At 43.3% G+C, this 26,693-nt stretch overlaps 5 protein-coding genes across 7 annotated transcripts; 4 read left to right on the top strand and 1 right to left on the bottom strand.

The window, feature by feature from the left end:
- The first annotated feature begins 131 nt into the window (after window positions 1-131).
- LOC135582759 (probable BOI-related E3 ubiquitin-protein ligase 3) lies at window positions 132-1,263 on the top strand. Its single transcript, XM_065159090.1, has 3 exons — window positions 132-293; window positions 389-606; window positions 691-1,263. Exons 1-3 carry the CDS (start codon window positions 194-196, stop codon window positions 1,201-1,203), a joined length of 831 nt encoding a protein of 276 aa, XP_065015162.1. The 5' UTR covers window positions 132-193; the 3' UTR covers window positions 1,204-1,263.
- A 793-nt stretch (window positions 1,264-2,056) lies between these two features.
- LOC135643312 (uncharacterized) lies at window positions 2,057-2,924 on the bottom strand. Its single transcript, XM_065160116.1, has one exon. The coding sequence runs from the start codon at window positions 2,917-2,919 to the stop codon at window positions 2,080-2,082; it is 840 nt and encodes a 279-aa protein (XP_065016188.1). The 5' UTR covers window positions 2,920-2,924; the 3' UTR covers window positions 2,057-2,079.
- A 2,253-nt stretch (window positions 2,925-5,177) lies between these two features.
- On the top strand, window positions 5,178-7,125 carry LOC135642675 (proline-rich receptor-like protein kinase PERK4). Its single transcript, XM_065159002.1, has 7 exons — window positions 5,178-5,692; window positions 5,778-5,864; window positions 5,942-6,012; window positions 6,172-6,248; window positions 6,366-6,510; window positions 6,586-6,747; window positions 6,828-7,125. The coding sequence occupies exons 1-7, from the start codon at window positions 5,293-5,295 to the stop codon at window positions 7,098-7,100; spliced, it is 1,215 nt and encodes a 404-aa protein (XP_065015074.1). The 5' UTR covers window positions 5,178-5,292; the 3' UTR covers window positions 7,101-7,125.
- A 438-nt stretch (window positions 7,126-7,563) lies between these two features.
- Window positions 7,564-11,736, top strand: LOC103990976 (uncharacterized). 3 transcript variants are annotated; one of them, XR_672179.3, is made up of 5 exons: window positions 7,564-7,849; window positions 9,423-9,585; window positions 10,403-10,477; window positions 10,581-11,034; window positions 11,383-11,736. XR_672179.3 is itself a non-coding variant. In XM_009410298.3 (4 exons), exons 1-4 carry the CDS (start codon window positions 7,771-7,773, stop codon window positions 10,963-10,965), a joined length of 669 nt encoding a protein of 222 aa, XP_009408573.2. In that variant the 5' UTR covers window positions 7,564-7,770; the 3' UTR covers window positions 10,966-11,210. The 3 variants fall into 3 exon arrangements, 2 of the variants coding, with proteins under 2 accessions (XP_009408573.2, XP_009408572.2); XM_009410298.3 differs by lacking the exon at window positions 11,383-11,736 and having other exon boundaries at window positions 10,614-11,210; XM_009410297.3 differs by lacking the exon at window positions 11,383-11,736 and having other exon boundaries at window positions 10,581-11,210.
- Window positions 11,737-12,425: 689 nt separating this feature from the next.
- Window positions 12,426-25,655, top strand: LOC103990978 (succinate dehydrogenase [ubiquinone] flavoprotein subunit, mitochondrial). The gene is made up of 16 exons (XM_009410303.3): window positions 12,426-12,637; window positions 13,418-13,582; window positions 14,618-14,705; window positions 15,048-15,194; window positions 15,291-15,431; window positions 22,211-22,296; window positions 22,379-22,471; window positions 22,562-22,625; window positions 22,814-22,957; window positions 23,051-23,238; window positions 23,346-23,520; window positions 23,606-23,776; window positions 23,876-23,945; window positions 24,029-24,149; window positions 24,231-24,268; window positions 25,214-25,655. The coding sequence occupies exons 1-16, from the start codon at window positions 12,521-12,523 to the stop codon at window positions 25,314-25,316; spliced, it is 1,911 nt and encodes a 636-aa protein (XP_009408578.2). The 5' UTR covers window positions 12,426-12,520; the 3' UTR covers window positions 25,317-25,655.
- Window positions 25,656-26,693: the final 1,038 nt, after the last annotated feature.

Below are 26,693 nucleotides of genomic sequence, written 5' to 3'. Positions count from 1 at the left end.
GAATTGAGAGTTTGATCTAAATGTAAGGAACAAAACAAAGGATCTTTCTTGATCCTCTACTTGTTTCCTTGCTTTCTTTTAACTTTCTTCTTTCTCCTCTCTTTGTGAACCAAAACTTAAATAAATCCCTTCCATTGCATCCTCTCTCTCTCTCTCTCTCTCTCTCTCTCTCCCCCCATATATATACAGCATCATGAAACACCCCTTTCTCATGGCAGTAGAAGCCCACAACCTTCACCTCTTCTCCTCTCAACCCCTCCTAAGAAGCAGGTTCCAACTTCTCATCACCATTTGTTTCTTCTCCATGCATGCATGCTCATGTCTTCTCTTATTGTAGTGGCAGTCGTGGCTCTCGAACTGTATTGCTGCTTCTTACTGTGCTGTACAGGGAATCAACCAAGCTTGCACACCATGCAAATGGGATTCCTCTCTCCGGTATCCGGTGCTGCTGCCGCCCCCGGCAGTGGGCTCGGCTTCAACAACGTCGCCTCCTCCGCAGTGCTAGCGCCAAGGAAGCGGTTGCGCCAGGTCTCGCTTCTTGGCGATGACATGTCCTCCCACCTGCAGCAGCAGGTGCTCGACATCGATCGCCTCATCCTGCAACACGTAATTCTCCGGGTTCCGTAGTTGGGTGGCTTCTCTGGATCGAAGGAATTAGCGGTTTCTGAGGCTTGGCATTGGAAATGGCAGGCGGAGAGGGCGCGGGCGGAGCTGACGGAGCGGCGGAAGCGGTTCACGAGGCAGATCCTCGCTGCGCTGGAGGAAGGCATGTCGAAGCGGCTTAGGGCGAGCCAAGAAGAGATCGCAAGGTTAGGGAAGATGAACTGGGCATTGGAGGAGCGCATCAAGAGCCTGTGCGTGGAGAACCAGATGTGGCGCGACATGGCGCGGAGCAACGAGGCAACGGCCAACGCGCTGAGGGCCAACCTCGAACAGTTCCTCGCGGCGCAGGCGAGGGCAGAGGAGGAGGCAGCGACCGCCGACGACGCCGAATCCTGCTGCTGCGTAGGCGACGGGGAGGAGGAGGCCGGCGTGAGGAGGGAGTGGAGGAGAGCTTGCCGGAGCTGCCACGACGGCGAACCGTCGGTGCTGCTACTGCCGTGCCAGCATTTGTGCCTCTGCGCGGCGTGCGGCCCGGCCGTGGACGCATGCCCCGTCTGCCAATGCCGCAAGAATGGTAGTGTGTGCATAAACATGTCTTGAATTCAACAACAACAGAGCACTATATGCATCTGATAGATACTTTTAGAGTCCTTCTGGTCTTTTCTTTCAACCAAATTGAATTTATTGGAGTGTTTGTAGATATTGTTGATGATCCACCCAATCTCTTCTCTTCAAGTGAGGTAGGCCATTCTACTTGGTCTTTCGACGATCATCTACCCCCAAAACTAGGGGAGTAGAAATGTGTGTGCATTCCAGTGCCCAACCCCCAAACAGAACACTTGACGGTACTTCACCTGCAAATTGCTGCTCCTTCCACTATTATTATTATTATTATTATTATTATTATTATTATTATTATTCTAATTAAAAATATTGGAGGAAAAAGAAGCAAGAGGTATAATGAATATTTTATTTTACTGAATAAAATCTTATTTCATATAATATTAATACGATTAGAAAAAATAGAAATATTTTATATCCAATATATACAAACACATCTTATATTATATTTTGATTGATATGTCTATCCATAGCAACCATGATATTTTTAATTATTATTAGCAATTGATCTTAATCATTATAAAAAACAATCTTATACAGGATTATTAACTAATAAACATGATTATGTTTAACATTTTTAATATTTAAGACATAGAATAAAACCAAAATAATCATATTCTTAAATAAATAGACATAATTCATAAATCATACCATAACTTAAACAAACAAGAAAATACAACATATTACATTCTACGTCAAAGAAAAAAAATTTACATAGATAGATGAGGAACAAGAAAAGCACAAACCACATAACATAAAATACGATCACGATTCCACCAACTTCATTTATTTCTTCGTACCTTTTCCCTACTCGCTCTGAAGCAGCCTCATGAGGCTTCTGTGAAGAGCGAGCTGTCAGAGATCGAATGGGCCGTTCGGATCCAGCTGCTTGCAAAGGCCGAGGTAAGTCAGGTAGAGCACTCGGTCCTTGGCGCCGGTGCGGTGGTTCTTGGTATGCTTGCAGAAATACTTGAGCTGTTCCAGCGTGCAGTATCCCAACGTCTGCCCCAGCAGCATGAACAGCCAGTTGATGTTGCGTTTCTTCCCGTCCACCACCGGCCGCATGCAGTTGGGCTGCCCGCAGGCGTCGCAGTCCGGGAACGTCGGGTTCATCCACTCCGCCGGCGCCCGGTCGTGCATGAGGTGCCTCGTCGCCGCGATGCGACACGCCACCTCCCGGAACTTGGACTCCAGGTCGTACCTGATTATCCTCCGCGCCTCGCACCGCTTGCACTGCGCATCCCCGTATACCTCCTTGAGGTCATGGGAGAGCAAGTAACTCAGGCTGTGGACGGTGGCCCGACGATCGGTGGACCATGGAAAGATTGGTTTGATGGAGTCGCTCTTGCCGCTCCTCGGCCCCTGGGTGGGGTTGCGCCGTGTGCGTCCCCCGCCCGACCGAGGCGAAGCAGAAGCAGAAGAAGAAGAAGCAACAGCAGCGGCAGGATTGGTGGGAGGAGGGATGACCGTGTAACGACGAGGAACATGCAAGACGGGAGGGAAAGGCGGCGGCAAGTTAGTCTGCGAATACTGGTGCGGCTGTTGCTGCAGTGTAGGCGGCGGCGGCGGCAGCAAAGAAGAGGAGGAGGAGGGAGGGTTCGACACGTGACGTGACGGAGAGACTCCGAGGGTGAGTTCGACGTTGAGATCGTCGGATCTGCACAAGGAGTTCTCCACAGTACTCTTGCTGTTCATCTTGATCCGCCTTTGGCCTTCTTCTTCTTCTTCTTCTTCTTCTTCGACAGCTGCTTCTGTCGTGGGGAGATATATACAGGAAGGGGAGGGCCGAGATCGGTGGTGATAGAGCTGACGAGGATGAGATGGAGCGGTCGGTTTGAAGTTCGAAATTGCAAAGATTAAGGAGAAGGGGATGGTGTAAGTTGTGGTGGAAGACCAGAAGCCAGGCTGTTGCTTAGGGTTTCGGAAACCAACTCCGCGAGAGTAATGGCGGCACTCGCTGTGTCTTGTGCTCACATCCGTCCCCTTATCTCGCCCCTCTCTCATCTCTTCCATTTCTTTTCCCTATTTATTATTATTATTATTATTATTTTTATTATTATTAGACTGGCAGAACTAAGAATTGATTGTTGTGATGATACAACGATTAAGAATATAACTAGTATTCGTTTTATGTCTTCGACATGTATAATTGAGAGTACATATACGTGGAGAATAGGAACACACATATATGCTATATTATACGGAAAACTATGCTACGAAGACAGGATATGTTCTATGTCTGTTTCCCATCGACACTGACAGGATACCTTCTTATCTAAATCATCGAGATTTGGATAATAACTGCAAAAGACCTGATTCGATAGGCAAACAGTTCCACATGAGTACCTAATGATTCGATTTTTCTGGTCCGATATCTATCACATCATGACGATTTGTTCAGTATCTGATCTAGCTTTTAATGAAATCCAATTCCAATATTTGATTGACTTTGCTGTCCTCGATAGGCTTCATATGAACAAATACGGTCTTTGCCTTCATCAACATGCATCCGCAGCAGCATGGCTTGTATTGAATTGGTTTTGCTGAGAATTGACATCTGTTTTACATTCTGTTCCTGTACAGAACACATTCTTTTGATCTTCTAGTCTTCGAGTTCCATGAAGAACAAGCAGGTTTAAAGGACTTCATCTACAGAAAGAAAGCTATCTTCTTCTCAGTTCTCTTCGACGTATGCATGCACAGTTCAAAGGTGCAACACCACCACACTGTGTCGTCAGGACCAACCCCTGCGTGCGAAACACGGTTGTGGCCGCTTTCGCACGCGTGCCAAGGACAAGTAATATCGAGCGGTGGCGCGGGAAGCAGTCAACCGCCAGCCCAAGAATAGGCAGCAGGTTGGCTAAGAATGGAGGACGACGGAACGTCTTCTCTTCCTTCCTCTTTCTCTTCTGTTTCTTGTTACTCCCATCCTTTTCTCCCCTTAATTCCAGCCTGCTTGATGGCTCCTCTGATGGCATGCCCACATAGAAATAGCAAATCTATATATCACTCCAAGGATCGGAGTGCTGGTGTTTGGAGAAGGACGACGCTGCGCCTTCACGCACCATCTCCTCCCTCGCCCTTCTCTGAGTACCATCCTCATCCCTCCCCTTGGGTCATGAGAAGATAGCAGAAAAGGTATTTGTAGGAATTGAAGATTCATGTTTTCATGGCGTTTGTTTGATGGCTTCTGATCATGGAGCTCTTTGTAGGGGTTCTTAGTATACTACCACGGCATTGTCCGAAACAACAGTTGAGAGGGAGGGCGGCGAGTCCGGAATATGACTTCCGCTCGGCCGCCGGGTGTTTCCTCATCAACCTCAATCAATTCTTCGTCTTCGTCTTCGTTTTCGTCGTCGTCAGTATCTCCTCCTCCATTGAAGTCGCCGGACGCTTCCCCACCTCCGACCGCTAGCCCAACACCGCCCGATAAATCACCACCCTCGCCTCCTTCATCCTCGAAAGACTCCTCGACATCGCTGGAGTCAGACGATGGCTCTTCTTCAGTTCCCTCGCCTTCTCCACTGCCCACCTCGCTGCTGCGGCCCTCTCGGACATCATCGTCGCCGGTCACTCCCTACTCCAAGTCGTTTGTGCATGCTGATTCCACGCAGGATTCAGGGGGATCAACACCGGCAGACTCATTCTCCAAGTCAAGCGAAGTTCACCATTCTGATATGAACTTGCCGCTTGTCATCGGAGTGGCGGCAGGCTTAGGGCTATTCTTTGTCCTCATGGTAATTGCATGCGTCTGTTGCTCCACGAAGAAGAAGAAGAAGGAGAAGGACAAGTGCCACAACGCTATGCAGTACTATTCCGATCCTTCGGGATACAAAGGTACACGAAGCAATCTGTTGGCTTAAATCTTACCGACAAAACTGCGAGTCTCAAGTGCAGATTACTTAACCAAGAAGTAGTGCAACCGACAACTTGTCTGTGATTGTAGACAGCGACTATTACGGCGGTGGACCGCCCCAAAAGTGGCACAACGAAGACCATGACGTGAAGGTGCCACCACCTCCGGGACCCTTGCACGGAGGAGGGTGGCATGCTCACCATCCTCCGCCCATGATGAACAGCGAAGACGCAACCTCAGCCTACTCAGCGCCTCATGGTCCTCCACTGCCACCCCCCTCCCCTGTCATCGCCCTCGCCTTCAACAAGAGCACCTTCTGCTACGAAGAGCTCGCGACTGCGACCAACGGGTTCTCGCATGCTAACCTGTTGGGGCAGGGAGGATTTGGGTACGTGCACAAAGGAGTTCTCCCCAATGGGAAGGAGATCGCAGTAAAGCAACTCAAGTCGGGGAGCGGACAGGGAGAGCGGGAGTTCCAGGCTGAGGTCGACATCATTAGCCGCGTTCACCATCGCCACCTCGTGTCCCTCGTCGGATACTGCATCTCTGGTTCACAGAGAATGCTGGTGTACGAGTTCGTCCCCAACAAGACGCTCGAGTACCACCTCCATGGTCAGCACTTGACTCCATTGTTTCCGCAGCCTGCATCGAAGATGCTTGTCGAACCAATCTCAATCTTTTCTGCCATCTGCTGCAGGAAAAGGACTCTCGGCGATGGATTGGTCGACCAGACTCAAAATTGCGTTAGGATCAGCCAGAGGACTCGCTTACCTGCATGAGGACTGTGAGTAAATTGCACATCTTCTCGAGGAATCTGTATTATGATCTCTAGCTTATTTGATTGAAATCATCTCCTCGAAGGTCACCCTCGAATCATTCACCGTGACATCAAGTCTGCCAACATCCTCCTGGATTTAAAATTCGAAGCCATGGTAAGACAGTTCGTTTTGTTGTTGCAGCACGAAGTGCTTCTGATTGCAAAGAAAAAACAAAAAATTGGAGAGAAATGCAAATGTCAGTTGATGAACTTTTGCATATTACATGCGCAATGTATCCTAAAATCTTTAGTTTATGTAAAAACATGTATGTAGGTGGCAGATTTCGGGTTGGCCAAACTGTCGTCCGACAACCACACTCATGTTTCCACACGTGTTATGGGAACGTTCGGGTGAGCAAGATGTTTGATGAATTGCCAGCTTCTCACTACAGCAAATTCCAGTCTGTATCGTCACTGTTTCTAAGACATCATCGTCTGTTGTTCCCCCCCCCCCCCTTTGGTGACCAGGTATTTGGCTCCTGAGTACGCATCGAGCGGGAAGCTGACAGAGAAATCTGATGTCTTTTCCTATGGAGTGATGCTTCTGGAGCTGATAACAGGACGACGACCGGTCGATACACACACATTCATGGAAGATAGCTTGGTGGACTGGGTAAGTGTTCTTCCGCCATGCGTGCTATGGTTTCAGCTGTCAAAACCGACTGACTCATTGGCTTGATCTCAACAGGCAAGGCCTGTGTTGTCGCGTGCTTTGGCTGACGGAGACTACGATGAGATAGCTGATCCACGCTTAGACGGCAACTACGATCCCATGGAGATGGCACGCATGGTGGCTTGTGCCGCTGCCAGCGTTCGCCACTCTGCGAGAAGACGACCGAAGATGAGCCAGGTTTGATCACTGCAAACTTCACCGTTGCTGTGTTCGCCTCAAATCCATGACCTGTGTGTTTAAACTTATGAAAACATCAGATTGTGAGAGCATTGGAAGGCGACGTATCGCTGGAAGACTTGAACGAGGGGATGAGGCCCGGGCAGAGCATGCTCTTCGGCTCAGGCTCCGACTATGAATCGAACTCGTACACCTCCAGCATGAACCGTCTCAGAAAGGTTATGATCGCAAGCCCTGAATACAGTGATGGGTACGACGGACCGATCACAGAATTCGAGCATTGCCATTCTGCATCCAGCAGCGGAGGATTCTCCGGCGACTTGAATCCTATCGGAAAACAAAGGCATTTTTGAGGAGGCCAACACGAGGCCCAGCTACTTGAGCATCATGCTTCCCGGTATCTGGTCTTTAAGATCGACACAATGTCCGGCGAAGAAGATCTTCTGTGACTTCAATGGTTGATGATGTACACTACTCGAGCACATTTATTTGTCATTTACAGGGAAAAATGTGTAGAGGGAAAACAGGATTCGAGGATGATGTTGTGCTTTATCCAATTGTTCTCGTTTAGCTAATGGATTTTGTATCTCATTCGTCTATTCGAAACCTCATCTTTTAAATATCATATAAAAATATGTTTATTGGGTGATGATACATTTGATTCATCGAATGCTAACGTCATCTGAAAGTCAACGCGGAAAACACCTGTTAGAACGCGTGTGCATCATGTCGCGACTTGAGACACAACCATCCACGGCGACGTGGCATTTATGGCTTGGAGTAACAATGGGAATATTATCACTGGGAAATGCGATATTAAAAATCGCACGGAGGGAAACCGAACCCCTGCGATCTCATTCATCTGTTTGGGACGGGCCGCTCGCTCGCACCGCATGCGGAGGACCGCAGTGGCGAGGGGAATCCGAGCTCGCGCGCCTTCTTCCACCTCCCTCCGGTGGGGGGCGATTGATCCCCTCTCGTTCTAGCCGCCCTTCGAGTCGTGGAGGATGGGGGATTACAACGATGCCTTCAATCGCAACAACGCCGCCGTCCAGGCCCGCACCAAAGCCCAGAATGAGCCAATGTCCCCCAGCTCAAACATGTAATCTCGATAAGCCTCTTTTGCTCCTTCTATTTACTTCTTTGATCCATTGTTGCCCTAACTCGGACACCGTCCGGCTTAGGTTCACGGCCTCTTGATCTGGTCCCCCTCTTCTAGGGTTCGATAATCTATTATCTTTTTGGAATGTTAGCCGTTTTTCCTTTTTTTGTCGGTAGATCTTGTTTCTCATTCATTTGATCACAGTTTCCACAAAGTTTGCATTTTTTGGATTCTATAGGAAGAAGTTTTCATCGTTGAATACTTATCTGTTTGCGATCTTCTTGTTGCTGTTGGGTGGTTTGCTGGTGATGATAAATATTTTTTCTTTTGTAATTCAAATACTTATCCCATACATCAGTTTTTGTAATTCAACCTCTGAAAAATGTTCTATTTTCTCTGTTTCTTTAAATCTTTTATTTGCTCTGTAAGCCCATGATTATCTTTGATAAACTAGAAAGTAGGAATAAGGGATAATCACAGGTATATTAGCCATATATAGCAAGATGAATATCATTCATATATATATATATATATATATATATATATATATATATATATATATATATATATATATATATATATATATGTATTTAAGTGTTTTTTTTTAATCATTTTAGTTGGTAGCAATACTTGAGAAGCCAGATGATTGTTACATCATGAAGAAAATGGGTGTAGCACAAGTAAATTCCGAAGTTGTATGTAGGTTTTCTTAATTCCTTCATTTGAGTTCTGGTCAGTGGACATTATATGGAAATTTAGATCACATCCTAGCTATTAGCTACTTGCAAGTGGTTTGCTATTATAAGAAGAAACACTGCTGGTAAGAAGAGGTCCTGTCTCTCTCATCTCTGAATTCATGTAATTTCATTCTCAATGTTTGTTTGTGGTCAATGCAAGTGCAACCATCAGTCAACTTGGTTACATAAGGATGATCAGGGTAGTAAATCATGGTGGTTGCTTCACGAAGGCAGTGAAAACCTCTAATTTCCCTTCAGATTCCCTCTGCAGTAAGCAGGATCTTCAATATTTTGAGTTCAATTATATTGTGATTTTATTGCTACTGAAATGTTTTTCTGGTTTTAAAGGCCAAATGAAAATCTTTTCATCATCCAGAAGGTTTCTGGTATATTTAGAATTTTTCTGGTATAATCTATTTATAATGTCTGTTTTTAGCTACTCGTAAAATTCCCTGGTAAAGGGGCGGTAAAACTATTTGATTCTTCTGGTAATGGGACATACACCAGTTTTGTGCCAACTCAATTTGTATGCTGATGATTCATCTCGCATTGTGAAGCCTTACACCTATCAAGGCGAGCACCGCTAGTGAGCTGTAGTGCCTGTTTGTCATGCCATTCATGCTCACCGGTTTCACTTTATAAATTTATTTTTCTTCTGTGATTCTCAGGTATGGTTAATCACAGACAAAGAGACAAAAAAACCTAGAGGATATGCTTTCATTGAATACATGCATACATGAGACATGAAAAGTGTGGCTGAAAGTTATCTTGTAGTATTCATAAACAACCTGTACTCATAATTGTTACAATAGTTGGGTTTTTTTTGCATCATGCAGCTGCATATAAGCAAGCTGATGGTCGGAAGATAGACAATAAAAGAGTACTTGTTGATGTTGAGCAAGGAAGATCGGTGCCAAATTGGCGACCTCAAAGGTTGGGTGGTGGACTTGGAACAACCAGGACCGGAGGGGAAGAAGTTAATCAGAAGCATTCTGGCAGGTAATTGAGCCAAAATTTGACCTTCAATATGCTTGTACCTCTTTAGACTAGGTTCAAGTAGTACCATATTCTGGATGATTATGTTTCAAATTTTAGATAAATCAAAGTTGATTATTTTTGTCTAAGTTTGTAAATAGTTTGCTCGGGTTGTGACTATGTAAGAACAGCTGCCTTCTTTGTTGTTTGTCAATATAGCATAAATACACAGTGGTGTTGTTTTTCATATGAGCTTTCCTTCTGTAGTAAAATGTCAATTATTATTGTGAACTTGGTTGAGCCTTCAAGGCAGTTTCAGAACATTATCATTTTGCAATTACTTACTGTGCTAAAATTTCCAGTCAAAAATTCTTCCTAGTTTTGAACCAGTTGAGCCTCGCAGGAGGCTTTTTTTATTTAATATTCAACAGGTTTTGATACTTGCTCTGATGCAAAATTCATTTTGTATCATATTGGTACTATGTGATTCTATTTTCTAAGAGGAATTTGTGGTTAAAATTGTTTGAACTTACTTGCATACATGTAGTCTTTGTGGGAGATAGAGGAAAGATGTTAGTGAATAGTCAGTCCAGTGTATACATGCTTATGTTTTGTACCTACATTAGAGCCTTAAAATTGGTGACTAGTAGATAAACGTTCTTGCAACTAGTAACTATTAATGTAGTTGTACTACTTGTTGCAGGGAACTTGGGATTTTCTTGCATAATAATTGCATTTTAATTTGTATCTTCATTTTGTGGATGACACTGCCCTAGATGTGTTCGGAGCATCAATATTTATGAGTATTTTCTTTTTGTACATGAATTTTTCTTCTTCCCAGGGAGCAGCAGAAATGTGCATCAGGACATTCTAGATCAGAGGAGTCAAGAGCACAAGATGATCGTCAGGTGGACAGGTATGATGGCCTCTTCACTTTCCATTTTCTAGTGAAGGTACAAGTATAAATTTAGGATTCTGGTGACATCAGTAGTTTACATCATGTTTCTAGCATCTATCAGTTATTCATTTTTCAATGGGTGGACATGGAGAAGTCTCGAGAAAGGGGACGGGATCGAGATCGAGAATGGGAGAGGCCCCGTGAACGTTCCCATGATAGGGCATGGGAGTGAAGGGATGACAGACAGTACCACCATTGGGACCGAGATAGAAACAGAGAAAGGGACAGAGAGGAGAAATGAGTGTGGCAGAGAAAGGGAGAGAGAACGTGGTCGTGATCGGGGTCATGGCAGAGATAAGGAAAGAGAACGTGGTCGTGACAATGACTGTGAACATGATAGTCAACCTGAAAGGGACCAGGTGCACGAGAGAGGCTATGATCAAGCTGGCTATGAAAGGGACCATGGTTATTCACATGACAAAGAAGCTGGATATGGTAGTGAGTAGAAGCATGGCAGGGGAAGCTGGATAAAATCCAGTAGCTGAGGTTGGTTCGGTTGCCGGTGGTTGCCACTGGTATGTCGTCTTTCTGCGTCTTCCATTCAGTATGTCACTTGTTATCAGTTTTTGCTAATCTTACAACATGAAAATCTCTGAATTTGTCGTGGGAAAATACTTCATGCAATTATTTCCCAGATATTGTCTTCCATCATTATTTCATGTTTTTTTTATACAAGTATACCTTGGCGTAAGAGTAACCTTTTCATGGATGTACTGACAACAGGTTGTTGTTCCATATCATAATTCCATTAGCATGCATCATGTGCGAAGTTATCAGATGTGTTATATACCAATGCAATTCAAACTGTTAAGGGAATCATCCAGATATGTAATGGGAAAATAAACGATGTATTCTTTCTTCAGAGGTGAATTTTGTTGAGGTCATTTCCATTTGGTGAAGCATGTCGTGTGGAAGAAGCTTCTACAGGTGAGGGCAAGGTGTGGAGCCTGGTGTTGGTGGTGCCGCGTCTCGCTTGGTGCGGCCAGCGGGACGTCCATCGTCGTGGCTATCGGTCTCGCCAGTGGCTGCAAAAGGAGATACACTTGGACCGGTAATCTAACTCTCCCCATCGTTAACCCTTTCAGGTCAAAGCTTAGCAAATTGCCCTTACTTTTGTATCGTTACATCACTGACGTGCCATGAAGCACCTTGGCCAAAACACTAGTGATAATTATTATTATGAGCTATAATTTACATATGTGTCATAAGTTCTTCTAGTGTTTGATAACTTAATTTGATGCATAGTAAGTAATCTGAGTCATTTGCATCAACTAGCATGAAGTGGAATTTATCAATTTAATTATGAGGCATTATTGTGTTGTTGGGTTGTGGTGATGTATTTGACAAATCTTTTCTCCATCATTTACAATTACACACAATTTTTTTTTTTATACTTGGCAATAATTTTTTAAATATTAATTTATATTAAGAGATTCTTAGGTTGGTCTCGTTTTCTTCTTGATTGAGATTATCTCAAGAGATTATTCATTGATATTATAATCGAATAAAAGACGATTGTGATTAGAGTGGGTGGGAAGGGGCTCATATTTTTGTTGCCCCTTCAAACAAAAAAAAAAGAGTGCATCAGACGCTCGATAGTTTTATCTTTAAATATTTTTAAAAAATTAATTTTGTAACTAAAATTTTAATTTTTTAGATCGTAAAATAATAATTTTATCAAAGTAAATAAATAAATAAATAAATAAAAGAGAGAGGAGACCGACCGAGACTTGTATCGGATTTGGGGAGGATCAATACGCAGTGGCAGCAGCAGCAGCAACCTTCTAATGGGAACAATCTTACCCTAGTTTTCACCCGTGACGGGTTAAAATGGCAAACTTGTAATTAAAAAGCATTGCAGGGAATATAAACTTGTAGAATGGACAGACCACACGCCTTTTTAAGCGAACCAGAGACGGTGGGTGTCGCCTTGGCTCCGTTCGCTTCCTCCAGGTTCCTCTTTGTGTGAGATAAAGGAGATCGGCGAGAGGCTTGGAGGCGATGTGGCGCCGCTGCTTGCCGCGGAACTTCCGCTTCTCGAGGAAGGCGTCGCCGATCGGGAGCGAGCCGATCCGTCAGTCGCCGTGGACGGCGCCTAGATCCTTCTCCACTGACTCGGTATTCGATTTGATCTGCGATCCGTTTGATGTCGTTCTAGTTCTTTAGTGCCGATCTCAGCTTGGAAACGCGCCTTGCTTTCCAGACCACTCGCATCACGTGCGTCCTCTGCACGTTGATCGACAGCGGGTCAGAGGATCAAAACCTCAAAACCCTCTAATTTCTTTAGATTTGTTTTAACGAGGGTTTGTTTCGTTCAAGCTAAATCTTCATTTTTGTTTGGTTAGTTGTTCTTAGTCGGATGATCGTTGCATTTCGCTATCAACTTTCGAGCGTCTTTTTCCCGGTCTTCTGCTTTGCCTCTTCATTCATTTGTCATCTAGTTGTTTTATATTATAGCTTTTGGGTTACCACTTTTCCACTATATATTTTTAAATAGTTTCATTTGGTTTTCCGTTTCAACATTTCCTTCGCAATGATGATTCAAAGGAACACTATTTGCCACTTATGAGTTGCCAATTAGGTCCTATGTTTCATGGAATTTGATATTTGTTCTATGTGATTCTGTATGAAATTACATTTCCTCATTCGCATATTCTTGATTGCAATTCTGGTTCTGAGAGGATTTTCAAGTTTATTTTGCCCAGGTACATAGTTTTCATTGATTTTCTTTATTCTCCCTCTTTTGTCCATCATTAAATTCTTGCATGTCGAATAATTTCTGTTAGTTGGCATTTGTTGCAATCTTTTGTAATTTGTAGCCAGTTGATTATAATGACAGCAACTCATCTCATCTTCAATGGCAAACTTAGTATCTGACTTTTGTTGCTTGTGATGAAGGTTGGGCGCTCTTCATATACTATCGTTGATCACACATATGATGCAGTGGTTGTAGGCGCTGGAGGTGCAGGGCTAAGAGCAGCCATTGGTCTCTCAGAGCATGGCTTTAATACTGCTTGCATTACCAAGCTCTTTCCTACTCGCTCTCACACGGTTGCTGCACAGGTGCTGAAATCTAGTACGACAACTTGGGCTCTTTTTGGTTTTTAAAAATCAGACTAGAATTTATGACACTAGGTTCAACCTCAGATGATAATATATGTAAAGATATTGATACCTATTTGCATTGAATATGAAAATCCTTGTTAAATAGCTTTCTGCAAACTGCAAGATCATTGGTTTAGTAGGTCTTCATGTTCTTGGAGGCAGATCAAATATGATGCTCTGAAAAGACGGAAAAGGACACGGAGAAAAAAAGAAGAGCACAAATTAGGTAGAAGGAAACAAAAATAAAAGCACAAAATATGTTGAAGTCAGGTCCAGAGTAAGACCTACCATAAAAACTGTATGACGACTAATCTGCTTGGAGAAGTTTAAAGCTAGACTTATGACATTTAAGCACCACTGAGATGACTAACTGCAAAGAATTTTGGAAAGGTCTTTTCTTTTAGAACAATAAGAATAGCAAGATTAGTTAGAAATGAGCTTCTTGGTGAATAATACTTATAATCACATGAGGTTTCTTGAAATGTACAATTAATGAATTAAAGTAACAACTCTGTGGCTGTGAAGCCTTTTGGACATTTCTGGTAGTGGTGATAAGTGATAACTTCCATATCCCTGGAATTCCCACAATAACGCATTGCAATGCAACCCCTACTACTTCACCTGACATTCTTAGATAATCTAATAAGATAAGCACCCTCGGATGGTAGTCAATCCTTTTTCTTATTAATGTGAAAGATCATTTTTAATTTATTTTGTTGATTTTTTACAAATTATGGAACTTCTAGGAGCCATTATTTTGACTGTTGTTTAGTAAAACTCATTTACTTCCTATATCATTATACAGAACAAATTCTGGATGAGAATGCAAGATTATTTGTTTAAATAGTCAATTATCTTTTTCAAATCCCTGTGGGTTGTTCTGTGCCTCTCATAGGATTGGATGTTCAGACTTTTTAAAGGTCGTTAATTAGCTTTTAATTGCTGTCTGTTTGAATATTTTTTTGCTGAAGTGTGATGGGACACTACATGCAGGGTGGTATAAATGCTGCTCTTGGTAATATGAGCGAAGATGACTGGAGGTGGCACATGTATGATACTGTTAAAGGAAGTGACTGGCTAGGTAACTAATTTGCAAATAATTTTTGTTCTGTTTACTTTGTACTTTTATCTTCATACAACTTATTGAAGTAGATTTTCCTGAACACTTGATTTTGTGGTGGCAAAGTTAAACGTAGAACATCAGCTGTTTGTTGCTAGGGGAATCATAGATTGCTTGTTTTTGACTGTTTCTCAAGAACAAATAATGCTAAATGCTTCATTCTCTAGGATTCTTCTGCATAAATGCAAGATTTTCTATTTTTTGACAGATTCTAAAGATGCTGTCTTTCGGTTGACTGAGTTTCTGTACTCTTATTGCTTCCATATGTGTTACTGACATGTAACCCTCGTTGAATTATATCAGGTGATCAGGATTCCATTCAGTATATGTGCAGAGAAGCACCAAAAGCAGTCATTGAACTGGAAAACTATGGATTACCTTTTTCCAGGACTGAAGATGGCAAAATATATCAACGGGCTTTTGGAGGTCAAAGTTTGGATTTTGGAAAAGGTAGATGCTTTGCCTTTTGATTATTTTTCTGGTCATTGGGGTTTCTCCAGCTTTGAAGTGTTTAAATGTTCCTCTCACATTGGTTCACATCTTTAGGTGGTCAGGCATATCGTTGTGCATGTGCTGCTGATCGAACTGGCCATGCCTTGCTGCACACACTTTATGGGCAAGCGATGAAGCATAATACTCAGTTTTTTGTTGAATACTTTGCTTTGGATCTTCTCATGGATAGCAAAGGTAAGCAGCATCACATGCCATCAATCCTAATGTTTTTCACTTAATCAATAATGAAATTTTCTTAGAGTTCATTGATCTTGATAATTTCACTTTTTTAAACTCTAGCTACTGTCAATATCTAGATAACTCATTCGCTTCCCTTTTCTTTATCCAAGAACTTAGATTGGCACTGGCTGTTTATAGTTGGTAGATTCCTGTATTTAACGAGGAACTATCAATTTCATATATGCACTTAACATATTGTTCACTGATAGATCTAAAATTGCCTTTCCAATTGGCTATGTGGATCTTAGTTGAAGTCTTACTTTTTGATATAAACGGGTTTCATATCTTCAAATCCTTCTTGGAAAAATAAAAAAATATGAAGGAAAAAACCTAGTAGCAAGGTTTGACTTACTAGTCCGAGCCGGTGTGTCGCCCAGTTGACAGCACGACACGTGCCACTCCATACCGATGTACCAACACATTGTCACGGACAAACTTCTAAACAGGATGTTTGATGTAATGCTTATGTATGCCCGTGCCTTTTGGAATGTTCATGCTTTGCACAACATGTAGAGGGACGACCGAAGGCTTAATAGTCCCATTTTAGTTGGGTTTGGTGGTAGCTTTAGGCTTGTAAATAAAGGTTGTGTCATGTGAACACTTGTGAGAGATTTTCGGTCTGTAATGGATCATTTTGATCCTTTGTTGTGCAACTGTTCAGAGCTTGTAAAGTCTGTTTGTAATTTGCATTGTCTATGAAGTGTTTCCTGGAATGTTTGCTTGTGGATCCCGAGTGAGGCATTTTCTCTGACTCGTTTTCTCTTTTATGGGTCCTAAGGGACTATGGGAGGCTTCGGGGAGGCTGACCTTTGCGGACGGACACGCAAGGGTGCCGCACGACTTAGGCAAAACCAGCTAAGTCCGTGACAGATGGTATCAGAGCAGGACAAGCACTCATGGAAACACTTAGCATGCAAAATGTGGGGGACCTAGCGGGGTTGCGTTGCGGGCAGTCAGCACACGCGCGACCGTTTGGGGGAAAACGGGCATGGAGATGTAGGGAAAAGGAGTCGCTCGGAGGAGCGAGCATCTGAGATTGACATTTATAGAAATGGCCAACCCTTCGCGCAAGAGGCACCACGAGAACAGGCAAGCTTGGAAGAATGCAGAGTGCGCAAAGGTTGGGATGGCTGAGTTTGAGCTACGGCTCAACGTTGACGACTATACTTGATGGTGCTCAAGGCAAGCGAGGCGCTTGGTAAAGGATGAGACCATGCAAGGTGGAATAAGTTGCTCAGCGACCGAAAGAGTTGTGCAAAGCTCACAGAGGTGAGGGGAATTGCTAACTCAAAGAATTCGGTACTCATACATGGGCTTGTATGCGGAGGATGGAATGTTCGCGGCCATCCCAAGGCGACCGAAACTCAGCGCCATGGAGCATTGAAACTTTCTCTTCGGCATGTGAAGGATACGTCCGTAGGAGGCTGAAGTATGCAACGAGTTCAGCATGTTGCTAGGCCTTGAGTGGTGCAGCGGGGGCTGTATTGATGTGGAGTCGCAATCTAGCAAGTGCGTTTGCAGGAGGCAGAACAATGCACAGTTTGTTCAGCAAATCGGAGCAGTCCAAGGGGATGGTGGTCTCCGAAACGAAGAGAGATGTTGCTCCAATGGGACACTTATCCAGGAAGGATAAGTCCCGGCTCTCCAGAGGGAGAATCATGTGGGACGGACCTCACATGTTGAGGAGTACCTCAACAAACAACAACTCCACGAAGCTCAATGGACTGAGCAAGCGGCGAGGAGTCGTCGCATGATCTCGCTCGAAAGAATGCATTGGTGGATGCATTGCGAGATCAAGTGGGGGAGCGACCCAAAGCAACACAAATGAAGGCACACTTGGAGTCGATATGGAGATTGAACTCAAGGGAGGGCTGACTCGTGGAATGGTGGGTGCGAGGGCCACCATCAACTCAATGCAAAAACGAGGAGCAGAGCAACTTGGGTGTAACTTAGCGAAGTACCCAAGCCGCATGAAGGGAGCCAGCATAGAAGATGAAACATGGAGCGGAGGCACAGTGCTTTCCTTGGACAGAGGTCAAGGACATGAACTCTTGCAGAGGCAAGAGCAGGATCATGTTGTTCCATGGGTCCTTCATTCTGACGGAGCAGACTCATCTTGCATGGTGCCAAAGACGAAGGGAGCTTCTGGGCACATGCACCTTATCTCGGAAAAGCATTTGATGGAGGAACTAAGGCGACTCAATTTACGGAGGCGAAGTTGGGTTTAGAAGGCCTTGACACGAGGCAAGAGGTTGCGGAGGCGGGTACTCTTGAAGAATATGCCACAGTGTTGCCATTCAAGTCGCCATGAAGGAAACAGTACGCAGCGGAAATTGTGCTGGTAGGGGCAAAGGCCTAGGATCCAGACAATGGTGCGCTAATTGCAGCGAAGTCGGGAGACTTCGGGAGCTACTAGACGATGGACTGTCCTAGAGTGGTGCTTCATTTAGGTGTGACCTAAGAGTGGGTAGATGAAGGTCGATTGCCAAAGGAGCGAACAAAATCGAAGGTGGAAGAGACCCTGCGATGTATTGGCAGAGGCCACACCTGGAAGGATCACAATTCGAGTTCATCCCACAAGGATCAAAATGCAATAGAGATGTCACAAGGAGGCGACATGGTGCAGCGGATCGTGGTGGAATAGTTCGTGGCAATGCGATACACATGACATAGTCCCGTGAGGGACTAGATCATACGGAGGTATGATCGGGAGCTATTGGAAGCTCCACTTCGGTGAACAACACGACGACAAGAAGGGCTATGGATTCAAGGAGTGAAGGCCATGGTACCGTAGAGGCGGGTCTTTCGTGCGTGCATCGAATTTTGCATCGGATATAAGCTTTGGTCATCAGTATATGGGGGTTGTGTTCCACCAAGGGAAAAGTTCAAATGCAAGTACTAGTGAGTCCCATGGGAGGGACTTGATCATGCAGAGGTATGATCGAAGCAGCTGGAGAGTTGAACTGCTCCAGAGCTCATATTCGCTTAAGGGAGCTCGGCAAGTCAAAGGACAAGGTCAAGTAAGCGAACGTTGCTACCAAGGAAGCTAAGGAGAACAGAATCGGTGAAAATCCTACAACGTGATGGCAGAGGCCATGCATGGGAGTTGCAGTCTGTCTTTCCATCGACCAAAGGGAGCTGTTTGGAGAACACAGAGGTGTTGAAGCAGGGGGTTGAAAGGGGCGAGGAAGCGACGACGAGTCCAGAGGGACTTAGCTATCCAAAATCAAGCATTAGTTAGAATGGATGTGGACTCGGAGGAGTGTCACAGAGACATATCTACTGATTGTGACAAAAAAGGATGCAGATGCAATGCGACAGATAGTAGGGCCATGGGCATGGCAAGCGCCATGGTACCGCAGAGGCGGGACTTATGTGAAAGTCATTGATCCCTTGCTCTCATGGAGGGAGAGCGCTTGGTCGTGAAAGGGGTCGAGGAGGTGGAGCATGCAGAGGCAAACTCCAAGTACCGAGACAAGGCTGAAGGGCAGAGGCCAAGGAACTTCGTAAGACCGGTGTCAACGAGCTTCTAATAGCCTAAAGTGAAGGACTTCGGGTCATGTAAGAGTGCATGACCAAGGAACGAAGTAGGCAGTACGCGGTGTTGTACCTTTGCTACTCAGTGGAGTAGGCGGTAGGGTTGATGGAGAAGACGGTACAATCCTAGAGGCGACCAAATCTATTAGAGAATTACTCCAAGTTGGGGTGAAAACTTCTTGCATTCTAGAAGTTCGATGGCATTGAGAAGGTGAATCACAGTAGCTAACTCAATGCAAGGAGTGCAAACACTTCAAGTGCTTTAGAAGTGTGAGCAAAGCAGGCGAAGGCCAGTAACCAACTCGATGCATGGAGTACAACGTCGAGGAAGCGGGCGAAGTCAAGTAACCTTTGCCTTCTCAACCCTTAAGAGAATTGGCGAAACCGAGTACCCAAATTCTCTTATCTATTCAACAGAGGAGCTCTGCACAGGTTCAAAGACCCTTCGAAGATAATGGAAGACAATAGTTGTCAAATCCTCACCAACGGTGATCAGTGCTACTGAGAGTAGATTGTCCGCTTCATTTCCCAACGAAATGCCAATCGAAAGCGGAAGTGATGCGAACGTACTTGGAAGTGACAACTAAGTGAAAGAAGAGTCAATGGGTAAATTTTGTGGAGGGGACCCAAAACTTCAGAAGTTTGCGAGATGATGCTCGTTAAAGCTCCAACAAGCATCCACCCAGTTCAAGCAGCATGAGGCATTTGAGAGACTGGCGCAGTAAGGATGGTCTTTTCCTTCATTTGGAGGATCCGCAGGAACCAACAGGGATCAACACAACTCAGCCAACCCTACACTAGAGTCAGAGTCATTGGCGAGTTGAAGTAGCATGGCAGATCAAAGGTTCGACTACTCCAAAACAGCAGCGGAGAGCAGTTGGGAGCCAGGAGGCGCATTGCAGCTGGAGCAGAAGATTGAAGATTCAGCAAAGGCAAGGAGTTGCAGTGTCGGCAAAGGCTTCGACGAGGACGTCGAAGGAATAAGTGGGGGAGAATGTCACAGACAAACTTCTAAACAAGATGTTTGATGTAATGCTTATGTATGTCTGTGTCTTTTGGTATGTTCATATTTTGCACAGCATGTAGAGGGACGGCCGAAGGCTTAATAGTCCAATTTTAGTTGGGTTTGGTGGCAGTTTTAGGCTTGTAAATAAAGGTTGTGTCATGTGAACACTTGTGAGAGATTTTCGATCTATAATGGACCATTTTGACCCTTTGTTGTGCAACTGTTCAGAGCTTGTAAAGTCTGTTTGTAATTTGCATTGTCTATGAAGTGTTTCCTGGAATGTTAGCTTGTGGATCCCGAGTGAGGCATTTTCTCTAACCTGTTTTCTCTTTTATGGGTCCTAAGGGACCATGAGAGGTTTCGGGGAGGCTGACCTTTGCGGACGGACACGCAAGGGTGCCGCACTACTTAGGCAAAACCATACCAATGTACCAACACATGGTACGTTGATGTGTACCGATGTTTTTATGAGGAAGAAAAAAAGGCTGAAGAGGAAGGTTTAGTGGAGGAATAGAGGAGGAAGGAGAAAAAAAGAAGGAAGAAGAAGAAAAAAGAGGAGGAGGAGAAGAAGAAATGCAGCGATACCTGGGAAGCAGCTACAGCGTTGAAAGGAAGCAGTAGCATCACAGCAACGAAGAGGCGGCGCCACTACAGCATTGCAACGGCGAAGCAGTGATGAGGCAGCGTCGCTGCAGCATCGCAGTGGCGAAGCGGCAAAGAGTTAGTGCTGCTGCCGCATCGCAGTGGCAAAGCGACGAAAAGGCAACGCTGCTGCAGCATCGCAGTGGTGAATCAGCAAAGAGGTTACGTCGCTGCAGCGGTGAAGCTGTGAAGAGGCAGCACCGCTGCAGCATTGCATCAGCGAAGAGGCAGTGCTGTGGCTTCATACGCGAGAAGAGCTCTAATATGTTTTTTTTTACGCTGAAATAGACAGAGGCCCACCACTTTTTTATTTTTTTTATTGTTTTAATGCAGACCGCCCGAAACGGGGTGGTCCGTGTATCAGTCCATGCTTGGACCGGTATGTACCACCAAAACCATACTGTTTCGGGCGGTACAGCAATCCCTGCCTAGTAGTGTGGGTTCAGGTTTCATTTTAGGTGTGTACTCTGGTGAAAGGTTCTTCCTACATATTTATTTTGTATTTTATTGCTGTGTCTAGTTTAAATACATATTTACAGTCAAAGAGAAGGGAGCAGGGATGAGATTTTTAAGTTTTAAAAATGAACCATCAAATCTTTCTTTATGTTTAACAAAATTGATGTATGGAATTCCATGAAATTTTGTGACTCACAATGTTTTGATTCTTGAATATTTAAGATTATTTCATGGTCATTAAAACTAGAGCTTTCCATGCAAGTTTGAGGACAACCTCAAAAAAAGTTCTACTGGTTTTATGAAAATTTAACAAACTGGATATTTTTGAAATTTAAAAGGATTGACAGAGTGAAGTATTCAATGCCTAAAAAAAAATGATCTTACTTAAAAAGTTTCTAATTCTGGTAAAATCATGGTCCATGAATGAAGATATCAGTTGCATAGTGTTTGAAGTTATCTTTCTCTTACCAGCACCAAGAGATTCTTCTTTCAGAGCTTGTAGTCCTGGTTTAAGTAGCACTCGATTTGATGCTTTCTTGTGCCCTGTAGTCCATAAAATTATGATGATGGGTCAATGATTAAAATTACTTTCTTGAAGATAAGGTTCAAAGTGTTTTGTGGATATAGGAGCATTAACTGTGTAATCCTTAAGTTTCAAATTATGATTATTTTGCTGTATGGTTTGATCCAGATACTTGGTTCCTTTACTGCATCACTTCTTTGTTTGTTGTTCCTTGTATTTAATTATTCAGGATAACATCTTATTCTGTGTAAAAATGATTTGGTTGTTTGATAATGTCTTAGCCTACAAACTATACTTGTGGTGGACTTGTTTATCTGTAAACAATGAAATTGTGACATACTAATCATGTGGTAGCCTTATTAGAGAAACAGTGGAATTCTGTTTTGTCTATATCATGCATTTATTCTCGCATTTGGTTCACCAGCTTCTTGCAGTCGTTGCAACTTTCTTCCATGATATTTTCTATCTATTCCTTTCTGCTTGATGGACATATATATTGAGGTTTATGTTCGTATGTATGTTTATGCCGTCCATCTATGTGCTAATATCTGTCTTTTGGCAACACTTCAGGGACTTGCCAAGGTGTGATTGCGCTGAATATGGAGGATGGGACTCTTCATCGTTTCCATGCAGCCAACACAATTTTAGCTACTGGGGTATTGATAGTTTATACTTTATAGGGAATTCAAAATGTCATTTCTTCGATCAGTTGTATACAATTGAATTTGTCTGACTCAGGGCTATGGTAGAACTTACTTCTCTGCAACCTCAGCTCATACATGTACTGGAGATGGCAATGCTATGGTCGCACGAGCTGGGTTACCTCTTGAGGTTTATATAATGATTTTTGCGCTATCAAGAGGTTTTAATTTCCAGGCATTTCCTATTCTTTTTGTGCTTAGTTGGTTATCCTTCCTGCAGGACCTTGAGTTCGTTCAATTTCACCCTACAGGCATATATGGTGCTGGATGCCTGATCACTGAAGGTTTGTTGTGGTTATCGCTTGTTTTCAAGTGCTCTAACTGATAAAATAGTTTCCAATGTTGGTTGTGTTCTTTTAGACATAGTGTTAACCGATATCAAAGTCTTTGAAGTTTTAGCCTCTGTACATATTGATATTTTTTATGCATGGTTTTGTTCACTTATCCTTTTGTTTCAAAAACTAACTTTTAGGATCTCGGGGCGAGGGTGGTATCCTTAGGAACAGTGAAGGTGAACGTTTCATGGAACGATATGCTCCTACGGCAAAGGATCTTGCATCACGCGATGTGGTTTCTAGATCTATGACAATGGAAATAAGAGAAGGTCGTGGTGTAGGTATGAGCTGAAGGATCACTTGCTAGTTCATGCTGATTTTATGAGTGCAATTAAGTGCTTATCATTGATATCTGGTTCTTTTGAATATCGTAGGGCCACTTAAGGATCACATTTATCTTCATCTGAATCATTTACCTCCGGATGTTCTCAAGGAAAGACTACCTGGGATATCTGAGACTGCTGCTATTTTTGCTGGTGTTGATGTCACTAAGGAACCCATCCCTGTTCTGCCTACCGTGCACTATAATATGGGTGGAATACCGACAAACTACCATGGCGAGGTAACGTCAAGTGGTAGTAGTTGTAGAACTGATTTTTAGCGTATCACTTGCTGTTTTTGATATCTGTTGCTGATTCTGCTTTTTTGCACGTATGATTGGTTTCTCAGGTAGTCCATATAAAGGGTGATGATCCAGATGCAGTGGTTCCTGGTTTGATGGCTGCTGGAGAGGCAGCTTGTGCATCTGTCCATGGAGCAAATAGGCTTGGCGCAAACTCACTTCTTGATATTGTTGTTTTTGGCAGAGCCTGTGCAAACAGAGTCGCAGAAATCTGCAAGCCAGGTATGCCTTTTACTTTATCTCTGTGGAAGCTAAAACTTACGAAAGGTCTATTGTAAATAACCAAGCATCTTTATTTAATTTACAGGGGAGAAGCAGAAACCACTTGAGAAAGATGCTGGAGAAAAGACCATTGCTTGGCTGGATAAGTTAAGGAACTCAAATGGTTCACTGCCAACTTCAAAAATTCGTCTAAACATGCAACGGGTGATGCAAAATAATGCTGCTGTGTTTCGAACACAAGAAACACTAGAAGAAGGTTCTTTCTGGCTTTGACTCATTAGTGTCAATTTGTAGAAAACGTGATCTGGTGGATTTTCTATAGCTCTTACTGTTCTGTTGCATGAATTTATTTTAGGTTGTCAGTTGATAGACAAAGCATGGGAGAGCTTTCATGATGTCAAAATCCATGATCGGAGTCTGATATGGTTGTGCCCTTTACTTAATGGCCTCGATGATGACATCTACTTTATATCTATTTCAGTCATCTGATTTCTCATTATGCTTGCAGGAACTCCGACTTAATAGAGACTGTTGAGCTAGAAAATCTTTTGATAAATGCATGTATAACAATGCACTCAGCTGAGGCAAGAAAGGAAAGTCGAGGAGCTCATGCTCGCGAAGACTTTACGGTCAGATTCACTTTCTGCTGAATATGTTGTTTCCTTTTTGTGCTGATTTCTTAGTATAACATCACCTCTTTTTTGTTGCAGAAAAGAGATGATGAGAAGTGGCTGAAACACACACTAGGGTTAGTATATTAAAAACTTTTTTATCTAGAATACCATCTAACAATTTCAACATCCGGAAAGAAAATCTCAATCATATTAATGTAGTTCCATTGCATGTTTCTGCGTGTAGCAAGTGTTCAAGTATATGTAATACAAAATCCCAGTTTCTGTTTATTAGTTTCTTTGGTAGAAAGGACATCAGTGGTAGGGACTATGGACATTAAAGATTGTGAAGAAAACCAGGGTCATTCTGTTGTATGTTAGCGTTAGAAAATGGATATGTATGAATTACCATTGATGGTGGAGCTTTAGATACAATTTTATAAAATACTTAAACTGTTAGGTTTAGTACCAAAACTTTCTTAGTTTTGGCTTTCGGATGTATCAGTTGGATTTGCAAAAAATATTGCTGGTTAGAAAATTACTCATTAGAAAAGAGAATTTTTTTTATAAATTTTGAGATTGTACATATTTTCTTGAATTTTTGTATGTGATGATATGTGGATATGAACTACAAGGGTCCAAGCCTCGAAAACATTTTCGAACAGTGTTCCTTGATAACATCTACCAAATGGAACTTGATTTTGGTTAAAACTGAAGACATTGAGAATTGGGTTGTTTCAAAGTCTTCAGGAGCATGAGCATATGAACTTCTGAGCATGTGATACTTGACATGCTCATAACCTCGAGCATAAATTGGATTAGAAGCTCGAGGAGATAGATATCTTTAACAGACAACTTTGATAGAAGTTCTCATAGAGCTAGCTATCCACATTCATGATTAAATCTATGCTCTTATTATCTGATTCAGAACTAGTATAATTCTCTGCATGGTTGAATTTGTTTCTGTTCCCTCCATCAGATGCTCCACTTCTTACCGACAAAACACGGGCGACCAATATTTATAGTTGTATTTGTACTTGATCGAGTCTTCATAATGTGAAGTTTATTTGCTTTTGCCGCAGGTATTGGGAGAATGGGAAAGTCAAGCTAACCTATAGGCCTGTCCATATGAACACTTTGGATGATGAAGTGGAGTCATTCCCACCGAAAGCACGGGTTTACTAATGCCTGCTTTCTTGCCTGGGTTGTTTTTGGAGCATTATCTGACTGGAGATGTTTTTAAGGTTAAAATAATGGAACATCAGCATTCTCTGAGAAGAACTCGTTTATCTGTCAGTGAAAAAACTGAAATAATGTCCATGTAATTTATGTCAGAGAGAGATGCTGATAACTTATGATCTGTGATCAGCATTTCTTTTTATTTTTATTTTTTATTTTAATTTTCTCAACTGAACTCATCTCCTAGTCGTTGCTTTCATTATGTAATTTTCTATCCCATCTTTGTATGAGTCGCATAACTGCCCTTAATGTTAGTAAAGTGGTAGAAACATATCAGTTATGGTAGTCTGCTATGGTTTAAAGTTTAAACCCCCCCCCCCGGAGTTTCTCTCTTAATAATTCAGGATTATGCTGTACACGAGCGGTAGGTATTATTACGTTGAAAAGATTCACTCTCCATGCAGGCATTTATGAACTAACTATTCCCCACCCCTCCGGCAAGCCAACTTTGCGGATGAATTTGTGATGACATGATCCATGTTGATGCTGACGTGAAGCGTCCCCAGTGGCCGAGCACTGAGAGTAATGAGGGTTGCACCTAACAGGGATCCCCATGGCTGATTTGTTTCTCATATATCCATCCACCACTGTAACAGAGAGAGAGAGAGAGAGAGAGCCGCAAGTGCCCCTTCTCTGGGTTAGGTTGCTCTGCTATGCTATCATCGCGGACTCCTACTGCAGCGCTCTTCGTCCATCTTCTCTCCCACCCACTTTGTTTGGAAAGAGACTCTTAAGATGTGAGCTGTTCTATGAACCTTTTTTTGACTGTTGGGAGGAGATTTCTTTTGTGGTTAGTGTTTTCTTGACCGGCATATATGATCGACAGGGATAGGAAATTGCAGATGTTGACATACATATATTGTGTTTTCATGACAGGCATATATGATCGACGGGGATAGGAAATTGCAGATGCTGACATAGATACATTGTTTTTGCTTAATCTCGTCGGGTTGGGGAATCATCTGAACTTTGATCAGCATACGCAGATGGAGAAGAAGACGACAACCAAGATGAAGAGGAGATCGTCTTCGCCGACCAGCACTGACGCGTTATCGGAACAGGCTGTGGCTGCACAGCAGGCGAAGAGGAAGAGAGGCCGGCCACGCAAAGTGGTGGAGGTGGCGGTGGAAAGGAATGAAGAGGAGGAACAAAAGTCTGCCGCTGCTGCTGCTGCTGCTGCTGCTGAGAACGAACAAGTCGAGGCAGTGGAAGCAATCCAACAACAACAAGAAGAAGAGAAACCAAAGAGCAGAACAAGGAGAAAAAGCCAACAGCCTCGCAAGAGTAGTTGAACCCATCCACTCTTCTCTTCGTCTCTCAGTC

The sequence above is a fragment of the Musa acuminata genome, chromosome BXJ3-7 (assembly GCF_036884655.1).
Source record: "Musa acuminata AAA Group cultivar baxijiao chromosome BXJ3-7, Cavendish_Baxijiao_AAA, whole genome shotgun sequence".
Classification (NCBI taxonomy): domain Eukaryota; kingdom Viridiplantae; phylum Streptophyta; class Magnoliopsida; order Zingiberales; family Musaceae; genus Musa; species Musa acuminata.
This window is presented reverse-complemented; position numbering and strand designations above follow the sequence as displayed.